The 13,966-nt window shown below is 40.4% G+C and overlaps 1 protein-coding gene across 1 annotated transcript; it reads right to left on the reverse strand.

Annotated features, from left to right (window-relative positions):
* Positions 1-203: 203 nt before the first annotated feature.
* Positions 204-13,597, reverse strand: LOC138043790 (uncharacterized). Its single transcript, XM_068890243.1, has 8 exons — positions 13,458-13,597; positions 7,595-8,035; positions 6,478-6,609; positions 6,117-6,186; positions 5,291-5,332; positions 3,729-3,782; positions 2,861-2,911; positions 204-1,672 (listed from the first exon to the last, which is right to left on the reverse strand). Exons 2-8 carry the CDS (start codon positions 8,021-8,023, stop codon positions 1,197-1,199), a joined length of 1,254 nt encoding a protein of 417 aa, XP_068746344.1. The 5' UTR covers positions 8,024-8,035; positions 13,458-13,597; the 3' UTR covers positions 204-1,196.
* Positions 13,598-13,966: the final 369 nt, after the last annotated feature.

The raw sequence follows: 13,966 nt of genomic DNA on the forward strand, positions 1-13,966 counted from the left end.
AAGATAGGTGGTGCCTTTGAGAACCCCCCTACCCCAAAGGTGGGTCCTGTTCGAGTATAGTAGTTTTGACCGGTTCCCTTAATCAACGTCAAGTGTGCCATTACGTAGACAAGATGCGAAATCGGTAATAAACTGGGGCCTAGGCGAGTTTACTCATGTAAACAACCCCTAAAATTACTGAATAAAAGAGTACAACCCCTAAATGTATCACAATACCTCCTTTATTTCTTTTAACACAAAATCATGGGAATCTGCTCATTAGAGACGACTTTTCGAAACAGTCACCTTAGTCTAATAAGCCAAATTACCCTCTTTAGAAGCAATTTATGAAGCCGTATCTTTAACCCAACACCGTCCCTCCCCTAAAAAGAAATACACTTTCTTTGCTTTTGCTTACAACTCTCTTGGGCGTATGAGGTCAGTTTTCAACGCAAGTAATGGTAGACCATAAAATCTATAAATTCGGTGCACAAAGTAAAAACGTCACACGGTTGGATCGAGATTAATTTTAAAGAGCTTAAAATGTCGCCAGTCAGGCGTTAAGAAAAGTGGGACTTTATTAAATCATTTGCAGCCGCTTAAAATCATTTCTGACGTCAAGAGCCCAAAACAAAACAAAGAAACTAAATAAAACAAAAATGACTTCGTCTGACCTTGTGCTTCCAGTCGTTACCAAAACATATGAGACCTTGGCCCTTAAAAGCCTTCGCCCGCGTGGGAATTCGTGTCCGCCACTACAGTTTCATTTTTCAAAACGAGTTCAAATGCAACGCTTGTGATGGTGATTGGTTTTAAGTTAGTATGTCAATAAAAGATATAATTAATATCAAAACAGAAACTTGTGCATATAGGTTCTTAAGGCGTAAGACGAAAATGATTTCTCTTGGTTTAACTCGTGTTTTCTTTGATTGGAACCTGACATCACGTAGGCCATGTTGGTCAAAAGACCAATAGCAAAAACGTCTTAGGGAATTTGACTCTATTATACGCAAAACTTGAGCTACGTTTTTCTATTGTTTTGGCACCAACATGGCCGTCTTATCAAGTGAGTGCAATCAAAGAATATATGTTGTATAATAAAGTGAAGTTCTGTATCTTTTATCCTCAGCCCCAAATTGAGTCAGAATCTGAACTCTTTAAATTTATGATGTTTGTTTGACAACTCTCAAGGTTTTTCAGCTTCTTTCTTAACTTTCTCATCCTTTAAATACGTTTTCCTGGAAATGGCTCATAATATTTCCTGCAGGTTTGTACCTCGCTACCACGAACGTCAAACGACCGTCGGCAGTCTGGGCCCTGCCCATCCCAAGCTCGCTGCTATCTTTCCACACGACTTGAGTGAAGTGACCAGTATTGCTTCTGAAGCCAGGCTTGTCAAACCTGTAATCCTTAACTTCAGAGTACCACATATTTGTGGCCTCTTCGCCGGCAGTTTCAAACCGTCCAGAAAACGATGCGATGTTTTCCCCATACCCTTTCCGTTCATTTTGCGACGCGTGCTGGAGGGACCGCGCCTTCGCCAGTTTCTCGGCCCACGCCTGTGCTTCGTTTGCTATTTCCTCGGACCACTTTAGTGGAGGAACTTTATGCTTCATGCGATAATTGTTATGTGCGTCTAGGGCTTGCTTTTCGAAGGCCTTTCTTGTGGCAGAGCTGGGTACATGTTGTACTCCTTAAAAGAAAGAAAAGTGAAGAAATAACTTTTTCCGAAAAAAATACTCCAACCTTTGCCGGATCGAGTTGAACCGACGACCTTGCGATTATTGATTAGTTCGGATGCTCTACCACTGAGTTGTAGGAGACTCATGAACTTCGTTCTGGTGACAATTGACGTGAAGAAATTACTTTTTCGAAGATGACTCGGGAATTGTCGGAAAAATCCGTGTATTCGACATCTGCAAAGAGGCGCTCGGATTCTTTCCGAGGATCACCATAGAAAAAGTCATTTTATCAATCGGTCGTCCTATCCTTTCGTAAAAGAGGGGAGATGTAGCTTTTTTCGATAAAAGATTATCTTCCATTGCAGTTTAATCCATCAAGAGGTAATGTTTACGTAACTTTCCATTCGTTTTTTGTAAAAATTAAATTTGGGCCGACAAAAAATCCTTTAATAGGCTTAATCAAGAGAAAATGAGGGGACAGAGAAGGAGGCTCCCGGTCCAGCCCTTGGGATATGTCATGTCCACGAAAGTTATTTTTAGACGAGCGGAAGTTTTCCGAGACGTGCGCATGCAGGCCAACCTCGGTCCGATGTTTGAAAGAAAATATATATTCATCAGCCTTCCACGTGCGCCATCATTTTCTCTTTTCACTAAGAACCTGAGAGCGAGGCAAGACTGCGTGCGGACGTCTCAGAAGACAGACTTCCGCTAGAACAAAGACTTCCGCTCGTCTAAAAATAACTTTCGTGGACATAACATATCCCGGCCAACGCCTTGAGCCTCCCTCTCTGTCCCCTCATTTTCTCTTGGCTTAGTTTGTTAATCACGAAAGAAGTAATCAGAATTGTCCTCTCTGTTGGATAATTTTGACCGGTACAGGGCTTTCTTGTCTTGAAGCTTAGATTTACCAATTCAACGCTGTTTGTATTCCATGATTTTCATGATTCTTAGTTCCTCATCAGAGGATCAAGACAAAGGTTGATTCTTTGTTGACCTTTTCTTCATTCTCATGTCTTATCATATAGAAAAAGGGTAATACCAAAAAGGGGAATTTCGTGTTTATCAATACTGTATAGATGGCTTGCTACCAATCTCTAGACACAGATAACAATGATGTAATGAACCGTTGCTGGTGGAAGCACAAAAGTTGCTCATTTTCGTCCGCCAACATGGCGGCGATGACGTAACGTGAAAGTCACCTTCTTCCTTGGGAGACTGGGGCTTCTTGAAGACTGCAGAGGCTGGAATGTCTGCATAAAAAAAAGAGAGAGAACAACGTCTTGCAAGGGAACTGAGATGCATCAATGATCTCAAACACAATAACGATTAAAGAACGCAAAGCCGCATGCTTGATTAGCTAAACGATTTGCTGCTGCTCATCTCTCAAAACAAGAATGGATGGGTGCTGCAGTTTTGCTGTGGCTGGCATAGTGGTGAGAGAACTCACTTCCCACCAATGCGTCCCGAATTCGAATCCAAACTTCGGCGTCACGTGTGTTTTGAGTTTGTTGGCTCTCTGACTCCAGTCTGCGCCTACTCCGGTTTGCCCCTGTTCTCTGCTCATAACCTAAAGTTCCATTTGATTTGAATTGATGTCAATGTTTAGTGTCCCCAACTAGTGCCCCAGAGCGCTAGAGCACTTGACACTTAATAATAAAGTTCAGTTAGTAATTTTAAGTTCATTTTTATGTGCAAAATTTTGCAACCCTGGTACTGGTATTAATTCTAACGAATAGCTGATTGATCTGGGCTAGGATTAGCCTAATTTAGTTAAATCAGGCGAAAAAATTATTAGAGGGGCCATCTCCAAAACATGAGTCATTGTGTGACAAGTTGTGAAGTACTATTCTTTTGTGGACTCGCGTTAAGTAAAGTTATGGTTGAAATGGACTTTGCATTGCCCACGCAAGGTTAATTTAAACACAATCATTTCTTAATGTACCTCCTACAGTATTAGTAGCCCCTTACACCGACAGTACAAGCGAATGCGGTTGCAATAAACGAACTATTCATTTACTTGGACATTGCATTTGCGAGGACAAAGAGTTTATAGTACGTAATTATGACCTTGAGGAAGCGCTTTTTGCATATCCCTTGAAAACGTGTCTCCTTTCTTTGTTTCTGTAAAAGTAATTAAAGGAAGCGTAAAGATTTCTAATCTCTTTTGTTAAGCTGTTCACAAATCAAGTTATTTATCATTTAAAAGGAATGATTTTGTTGTGGTGGATTCCTTTTCTAAGGATAGACTATTTTACAGTTGAAGCTAACTTACCTGGCCTAAGAATGGAAGCGAGGCTGCCGGTGAGCCTCTTTTGATACAAACCTTTCTGCTTTTCTAATGTTAATGTAGACTAATTAGAATTACAACAATACAATTTACATTATAATAGCAGTGAGGTCAGTATTAATACTAGGTCACCGACAGCCTTACAGCCAGGTAACTGAGAAGACAACTGTAAAATTGCTTATTGCAGCTGCAAGTGTTTCCTAAAAAAATAATGAAGTTATATACCAGTGTTTTTTGATCGATAAAATACGAGCTACCAGTTTTTTTTTGTTTTTTTGTGTTTTTCTTTAACAGCTTCAAAAATCGACAACTTCCATCTATTATAATTGTGTCGTTGTTGATAAGAAAGATTAATAAGCGTGCATTGTGGACTAGAAAAAACAAAAACTTCCCCTGAGAATGGTGTATGGTGGGTCAAATTAGCATGCCATAATGGAACTGATTTAGACTTCACCATTCAAGAACCAGCTCGTAGAATAACGTGGCCTCAAAGTTAGTATTTTGCCAGCCGATAATTATTAAGAAGAAAAAAAACAAACTGTCCGAGGACACTGCAAGAATGAAATTCGACCTTCCGTGTCTAGAAACTGTCGGTATTTTTTCACCTTTTTTGTTTATTTTAATGAAGCTGCTGCCCGGTAGTAGGATTTGAAGGGAACATTCTCTAAAACAAGAAAATAATGTTTACAACCAAAATTGTTGGAACGTTTTCCGATGAAACTCTTTTGTATCTAAATGAGTGAATTTCGAAAACGCTTGCAGCGGAATCATTGAATATTTTAATTTTGGAACGCTACGTTCAAAGATGTACACAGGGTAGATTTGAGACTTATAAAAGATTTTCCTGCACGAAACAAGCTAGTCTGTTGAAATGCACACATTCCTAGGGAACAACATCTATGAATTCGAATTCATGAAAAGTTCACCGGTGGCCTTATACAAAGATCTTTGTAACCATATTTTCGTTGATAATTGTTGTGATATTTCAATAGGCCATTTCCGCGTTCATGTCTGCCACCTTTTCAAAGCGAGTCTAAGTGCGAAGTTTTTCTTATTAAAATAAGTTTTCACTCATATGTAAGGTATAACTAATTACCATCACAAAAACTTCGCGCTTAGACTCGCTTTGAAGAGGATGCAGACATGAACTCGGAAATGGAATATTGTTTCTGTATTCAACTGCGATTTTCCCCGAGACCGAAATCAAAACTCTCCCCTCTCGTACTGGCTATAAAGATTGGATGCACGTGGCTGATTTCTTTTATCCGATGGAAATTAGGCTCGTGAATTATTAATGTATACTTGACATAACAATAGCATCGCATCAAACTTGTCAGCTTACCATGCACTGTCGTTACAGTTTCCCTGGTGTATCCTTGTTGATCTAAACAAGAAACCATGGAAAAAAGACAATAAGCGCGCAAGATGCTATCTGTTGTAGCTCTTCCCACAGCATATGTCATAATGTCTACCACATCTTATGTCTACGCAGTTAACGTATCCTACACCTATCGCGTCGTGTTCACTTGAGGTCTCATGCTGTATCCGAACGTACCACGCATTCTTTGTTTACTCACGGATTAAAGAGCATGGGATGACCAATATCTCGAATATTTACCAACACTTCCAGGCCGTGATGAGTCTCAATGGACAAAACATTCGTCCTCTGCAAGTAAGTCCCACACCTTTTGCAAACGGTGTGTGGAATTTTGTGCCCAAAAGAGTTTGTGACACATGAAGGCTTTGTGAAATGGGAGATACCAGTTATTCCCCTTTCAAGACGACTAGAACTTCCTAATATTTGCAGTTGTCACTAAAAAGTTTAAGTAATTATTTTAACTACCCGACTGCTATTTGGGCGACGGAGATTTTACTTCAGCTCTGGGTACTGAAACCTGGAGGTGGTCGAATTTAAAGTCCAATCCAGAGTCCAGAGTTTTCGTGGGTTACATTAGATAAACCGCTTAGTCTATATATGGAATGCGCATGCTTTCACGTGACGTTACGGCGGCCATGTTGGTGTCCCTAAACAATGGAACGGCAGCCATGTTGGTGTACCCAACTAATCCTCCGGGAATTGAGCTCTATTATCATGAAACGTTTTCTTTTGTTTCGGTGGAAAAACAAGGTTACTGATCACGTGAGTGAAAACACTCTATACGACTCACCGTTTCCCTTCAAAGTCACTGTTACTGTGGATACAACTGTCTTCTTGGTTCCGTCCGGATAGGTCACGACCTAATAGAAATGTCATAATCCCGACGGTCTTAGTTGCCATGCCCTTTTTATCTGACAACCGCAAATCGTAAACCGCTCCGCGCTTTCGCTGTACTCTACAAAAGAGGAGTGATTTCCCAGCATGGTCAAATGGAAAATCTTAATTCGAATACCATCATGTCAACTTTGTGAATAATATCATAGTTAGTGCGGAAAATCAAAGGTGTAGGACGATTCTAACTTGAGAAGCTCTTATTGAAAATCCTATTCAAACTACCACTAGCAAAATACAATAAATTTTTGACAGTTTACCTTCTCTTCTGTTCGCTGATTGGCACCACCGTAATGGCCTGCAGCTGTACGCATGCGCATCTCTTGCCTCTTTTGCGCAGGCTCGGAACGTTTTTGCGCAGTCTCCTTTTCAGGGATTTTGACGGGACCATCCTGTCAAATTATACAAGTGTGATTCGTTGTTTTTAAGTTCAATAAAAAAAAACAACAACCGTATAGTACGCAAAAGCCGAAAAGAAATATTTAGCTAATTGAATTGGGACTTACTACTGTATCAGAGCAGTCCTCAAATGTCACAAAACTGCGAGCATACTGGCAATGAACGAAAAATGTTCGATTGTTAAACTTGACTGAGAGGTATTGAATCGGACCATCATAAGAGACTGATACGACTGTACTGTTAGAATAATTTAAACCGAAAAAACACAGCTGGGCGCGAGACGAATTATGAGCCTAAACAGATATACATGCCGAGACCCTCAAAACGGGTATATTACAGTTCTCTTCCAGAGTTCACTTCTCTTCTATTACGGGCTTCCCTCTGTCTTTGATAGGCCGCAACCCTTTTAATGCAGTATGATCGGCAGACACGTTCCGTAATAGTTCTCCACTTTCCTCTGTCATGCGCGGAATGCTGCCACACGTCCAGCACGTTGCCACATTTTAGGGTTGTTTTCAAAGTGTCCTTAAAGCGAAGTTTAGGACGGCTGACTGGGCGTGATCCATTTACCAGTTCAGCCTAAACAGAATTTCAGTTTAATCTTTACGAAATTCCAAGCCCTTATCAGAGAAAACAAAACACGATCAATGGCCTTCACGGTCAATTTAAGCTTTACACTTGATGATTCTCTATAGTACACTTAAACTGCCGTCATCCACTTGTTTTGGAAAGCTGATCTTTCAATATGTTTTCAAGATAACAAAAAGGAAAACATGATGACTGTAAAGTTTGATGGCTGAAACCTCTCCGTTCTTGGGATACAGAGGGAATTAACTGTGACACCCTAAAAGGGGCCAAAACATTTCCGGACGTTTGAAGAACGAACCATTGGCTAGTGCCAACAAACTGCTGGAACTCTTTATTTTCATTTATCTTATCATGTCGCTTCTTTCTTTTTCAAGAATTCAGATCACACACCTTTGATGGAAAAACGTTCTCTTTGAATGCTTTCATCATATTTCCAGCTGGTCGGTATCGACCGACCACAAACACTTGTCCGTCAGCACTTTTAGCCTTCCCTATCCCCAGTTCCTTGCTTCCTTTCCAAACAACTTGGGTAAAGTGACCTGTGCCCGACTGATACCCCGACTTGGTAAAGTCAAAATCTTTAACTTCGCTGTACCAGCTATTTACAGGATCACTGCCGTCGATTTCACGGCCGAATACCGAGAACAGGTTCTCGCCATCGCTTGCGTCGTCATGGCGAAGACGACCGTCCCGCGCGATCTTTTTGGCCCAGGTCTCAGCGTCTCTGGCAAGGGCGCTGGACCAGGAGAGTGGGGGCGCTTGGTGAGCTCCACGGAACTTGTTGTGGGCTTCTAGGGCTTGTTTGCCAAACGTATCCATGAATTGTTGTCACTAGAAAGATAATTCAAAGGGTTTAAATATCTCTAATAAGGCAACGATGTTAAAAATTTTGGTAACAATTAAAATGGGCACGCAAGAACTTTCATTGTGGCCTCCCTTTGCCTTTTTGTAAACGTGCAGTGACTGTTGTACTATTGCAGCACACGTACAAGTCGTAAGGCCGCACAGATGAAAGCTAAGTGTTATTGAGGCACACGGGGTAAATAAACCCGTCTCCTGATTGTCTGATTCGACAGAAGAGCGAAAACGAAATGCGTCCTTTCGAAACTATTTCCTTCGTTGAGTTAATTGACGTTGAGAAAAGTAATTAACCTCTTTATCTTGGACGTTTTAGCCTGAGACCAGGTTCCGCAGTTTGGATTACGGAGAGAAAAGGAACGTGGCGAAAAAAAAATTGGTGAGCGAAACGAGCCGAGCGGGCAACTGCGCCGCCCTTCCCTCCCCCAGTCCCTCGCTCGGCTCTCTTCACTCGTCAATGTTTTTTTCGCAACACGATCTCTTCCTCAAATGCAGTATTATCCTCCATTTTGATCGCTCTGTCCCAGGCCTTGTGGTAAAAAAGAAAAAGAGAAAAAGTAAAAGCAGCCCCTGGACAGGATCTGAACCCGGAACTTTGAAGGAACTGTTTTTATCCACTTGCCCACTAAAGAGCAACTGACTAGATAATGTGCCGATTATTTACCAAAACTAATTAGTGTATGTATAAAATCATTGCTGAATAATGAAGCTTGATTTTAAAATGGTTATCTTTCTCTTGAAGTTTGGGAACCGACATTTTTCACTGTGTAAGCTTGCTTCTTTGCAGGTGTTAATACACGTTTACAGCGGCACTTTTGGAAGAAAAAAATCATTGACATTAATAAAAAATGGCATCCTCGAAGTTAGTGATATGGTAGTCTCGTGGTTAAGAGAAGGGATTATTACTCGCACGATCCCAGGTTCGAGTTCTGCGAGTTCACACACTGGGGTTCGGCTTTTAAAAGAAATACGTTCATTTCCCATGATCCCTATCAAGCTTTCAGTGTCCAAAATGAACGATAATACTTCACTTGGAAGAAATTGACAATTAAGAATAATTCTTCAATTGAGGGAGAGACGTAGTTGTTTTTTCGCCATGTTCCTTTTCACTCCATAACCCCAACTGCGGAGCGTGGTCCCAGGCTAGGACGTTTTGTTCTTATTTCAGACCACGTGATGTTCTCAAGGGAATTTTCATTTTGTTTCATAAGTAATGCGTTCATAAGCACGTGCATAAGGGACCGTTCATTTTTTTATGGGGTAGGGGGGGGGGGAGGCTGGTGGAATTTGGAGGAGTGTAATTTTAAAATTGTATGACCCCCCCCCCCAATTTCCGTTTTTTTTTCTCCGGCCCCCCCCCCCCCTCATCAGAGTAATTTTTTTGGAAGCCCCCCCCCCCCCCTTGAATAAAAAATACACATGGTGTTAAAAGTTACTGCAGCATTAAAATTTCGTTTTGTTACATTACACATAATTTATTGAAATAAACCTGAAAGCTAGAAAGCTGCTTTTAACAAATCACTCAAAAGAATGAAAAGTCAATTTCTGCTCTTCTTGTTACAGCTCGTCCTGAGCGTGTTGTAGCTGGCCGCTCGTCTGCGTATTCCTCATCTGAGGCGATAAAAGCAAGAACGACATCATTTGAGTCGTCTTCAGAGTCAGGGGCATCACTCTTGTAGTCATCATCAGTTTCCTCTCCCTCACTGCTTTCATCACTGCTGTTTAGTTGACCTGATTCATTCCTGCCTCCCACTTCGGCTTGTCCAGTTCTGAGAGTATTCATTCGCAAGAATTTGTAAAATCTCTTATCCTATTTTTAATCTAATTTTTTCGTCCAACCCCCCTTTTCCTTCATTTTTTTTCGGCTGCCCCCCCCCCCCCCCCCCCACTTTCAAGCCAATTTTTTTTAGTGGCCTTCCCCCAAATCCTACCAGCCCCCCCTTTCTCATAAAAAATGAACGGTCCCTAAGACGACCTTTGAAAAAAACGCTTCCCTAGAGTAACATCACGTGGTCTGAAATGGGAAAACAAATTGTACAAGCTAAAGAGGTCTATTAACGCCATAATTCGATGACAAATGACGGTCTTGGCCGTTGACCAGGAAAAAAAAAACGGAAAAAAGGGTGGACTAGACAAAGTGAGCATATAGCAATATACTAAAAAACGAAACAATTACAAAAAAGGGGTTTCTAGTGTTTTAAAACTAAGTAAACGGGAAAGTTTCTCACTGATGCAATTTGGCTGCCAATAAGGTGAAATAAAATTAAAACGGGAAATAGCGAATGCAATGAACATAATGGAAAGCGAAATAAAGGGAAAACCAGATAAGCTCTCTTGCGTTAAGGTTAAAATCTGTTGAGATTGGCTGTTGGGACGACAGCTGAAAATTGTTTACATGGCCAGCTGTTCACCTGTCGTGTCACGCCTGCCGAGTAACTTGCCTGTAAAGGCAAACAGATACCATTCGTTGATCTTTAGTTGTCAGTGGTAACATAGATTTTTTTCGCCAGGATGTCCTACAAATGCTTTACGTTTTTTCGCTGCTAATAACAAACCATGTTTTACTTTTGACTTCAAAATTTGTCCGGCAATGTCTAAAATTTGTATGTATTTTTTGTTCCGGCGAAAAAAACATGACGCGGTTCACGTGCTGTGCTTCCAGAGGTTTCGTACGAATATTTACTCCTCATTTAAGCACATAATAGGGCAAAAATGTGATAATGACCTTCTATTATTCTTTAAAATCGAAGGTGGTTAAAAGCAAAAAATATTGAGAGTTATGTGTTAATTTAAAATATTGTGGTGGTTTTTTTAAAACACCATGTAGGTAAGAGCAAATAAAAGTAACCATTATTGAAAATCAGTTAAATTGTTTTTTAACGTGGTTGGAAGATTCGAAAGTTATCAACCATAACTCAAAATCGTAGTTGTGAAGCAAGAATCGTTGAGAGAGTCATTAAGCAGTATATTACAAAAACTCAGACCCTTTCGAACACACCTACTAGTCCTCCCTCTAATCCTACACATTTTTTCAAATTACCTTATGTTGGGCCCTTCTCTATTGTAGCACAAAACAGATTACGTAAATTACTTAAACGTTATTGTAACAATCTTGATGTTAAGCTAGCCTTTTCTTCCTTCAAGATCCGTAACATGTTTAGTGTGAAGGACCCTGTGCCTGTTGAACTCTGTTCGAATGTTGTCTACAAGTTTACCTGTGCAAGCTGTAATTCTTGCTATGTCGGCGAAACCAGCCGACACCTCTCGACACGCATTCGCGAACACTTAAGGACGTTCGCGCTAATTGTTTATGCGCAACGTTACTGCGCAGGTAACGCGACTGTAATATGTCACACATTACTTCGAGCATTAGTGAAGTTGAGGTTTTAAAACCTTTGCAAAAACCGTGGACGATAAGTCTTGCACAGCGTTAGATCAGAGAACATCGTGATCAGTCAAAATTGATTTAAAATATTTATGAAAGTCAAGTAGACTACTGCACGAATGATATTCGCGAGGTTCTATCAGTCGTGCACTAGTCTACTTGACTTTCACACAAATTTTTCAAGGTCAGTTAAAATAACATGGCGACAAAAACGCCGAGGAAAAAATTCCAGGCCGGCAAAAGAATGGCACATTTATTTCCGAATCATCATGAAACTTCAAAGAGAAGTGAGCGGGAGGATGGAAAAGGTAGCTGATCGAGTAGACTAGTGGCTGAAAGTTTGGAAAACTCGAGAACGAACCGTTGCGTAAATTTAATGGGGCTGTTTCTTTTTAATGTTTTTATCACCCTACGAACTTAAGTTCAAAGTGAATGCATGTTTTTAAAGTTCTTTTCCTTTACTTTCGTGAAGTCCGCTTGAATAGTGCGGACCTGCGTGGAAACAATCAGCGATTGAATTTCGCCAAAAAACACACTCCAGAGGATGAGCATGACAGCAATGGAGAGATATAATACAAAACACCAACCAAATGAAGATGACCCCTGCTTAAAACTTCGTTGCTATGCTCGAGAAAGGTTTTTTTTTCGGTAAAAACCTTTCATCTCTTCAACGATCGATCCTCTCTTGGGTTCCAGTCCTTGCCCGACAGGTCACGCAAAAGCGTGACAAACGAACTTTTCCAAGAGCTTTGCAAAATCACATCGATTTTACTCGTTCAGATCATCGGTGACCCCTATTTTTTTAATCATGAATCACTTACTTTACTTGCTATCTACAAAATATGATGAAATGAAAAAATTCTCACCGTAAGAAGTTATCTTTTTTTAACATTTTCCTTCCTCGTGCCATCGAATTCCGGTAGTGGTTGCAACGGATAGAGCTTACGAAAATGCTCGTCGAGGATGAACTCTACTGTTTACCACATCCCTAGCGGCATACAATTATCTAAAAATCTCACTCCTAAAAACCTATGCACGGAAACTTTCACTCCAACAGTTTATTTTTATGATTTTCGATGGATGAGCAGATGAGCCTACATCTCGCTATTATGACCGCGATTTCTCGAAATTAAGGCATTTTTCCACTGTCATTTTCTCCGAAACAAAGTCGGTGACCCCCATTTTTTTTTCATTTTTGGAGTAAGTACTTTATGACCTAACTCTAGGCGAGAAATGAAGAAAATCTCACCGTAGGAAGATTTTGGCGCGAACGTCCTTAAACAGGGACAGGACCTCACATATCTTTAAACACCTTCAACAATCCGAGGCTTGCCGTAACTCCTGCTCTGCGGAATGTTTTGAAGTTATAGACCGTGCGACCACAAAACTCCAGGTCAAGATAAAAGAGGCCTTACATATTTCCTGGGAGCAACCTTCTTTAAATAAGCAATTATATCACGTTAATTTAACTCTCTCGTTCTAATCAACATGTTCCATTGTACACTCTTTTTTTGTTACCTTTGGCTATTTTGTTAGATTCCCAATTTATTTCACGTTGTTATTTATCTTTGTTTAGCATATTATAAATTCAAATGTAACTTCAAATTAATTCTACTTTCAACTGAAGATGGTCGTTGCACGACCGAAACATGTCTTTAATTTCAAATGTGTCGTCACTTTTATAAAAATTGTTGTTAGTCTGCTTCTTTCCAGATTAAAAAATATGTCGATAAGTCGTTTGCAACCGCAAACGAACGCCACGAGTTGGATCCCAGCAGGTTCGATCGATAGATGACGATCTCCAATTTTGCAACCCAACTAAGCATAGTAGGCTGATTCGTTAAAAAAAAATCCTTTGGTAAATTGGGCACGCAGATAATTTTTTCCCTAACTGGGGACATAAAGATGATTCGAAAAAAAAAGGAAAAGTGTTAGATTATCTTAAGAGCCACATAATAGCAAGAGTTCAGGAATCGAACAGTTGTGGGACCTTCTGCGATATCGACTAACCTGGAAGTGCTGTATTTTTGAAGATAGATTAAAGCGTTTTCCGATCTTCCACAGAAAATAACTCTTTAAATCTTCTGTGCCTCTGAAAGTGCGATTGACAAGGGTCCGCTGTATAAATAAATAACCACGAGCACCGAAAGCAGCTCACGAAGGCTTGTCCTGTAACTGCCGAAACCGAATTGCCAGTCTGAGATCAAGTCTTCTATTGGTCTGTCGAAGTGCCCAAATTTGCATATGAGGTTTGACGACATGACAAGTTCAAGGTCTTCGAAAACTCATAATTATCTGCCTTTGCACATTTTGCTTCAAATGTCTTTCGGTTTTTGAAACTATGTGTTGATGACAAAGAAAGAACGGGATGAACGTGACATTTTCGTGTCTTTAGCCGAGCACCTGGAAGTTAACACCCCCAAGGCGATGTTGTCTCTTTTCTCCTCTCTCATTGAAAATCTTTTCCTTCATAATAGTCGCGTGCTTTTCAGTACTCAAAGAAATCGAGAAATCGATTT

Source organism: Montipora capricornis, chromosome 3 (genome assembly GCF_036669925.1).
Source record: "Montipora capricornis isolate CH-2021 chromosome 3, ASM3666992v2, whole genome shotgun sequence".
NCBI classification, from domain to species: Eukaryota; Metazoa; Cnidaria; class Anthozoa; order Scleractinia; family Acroporidae; genus Montipora; species Montipora capricornis.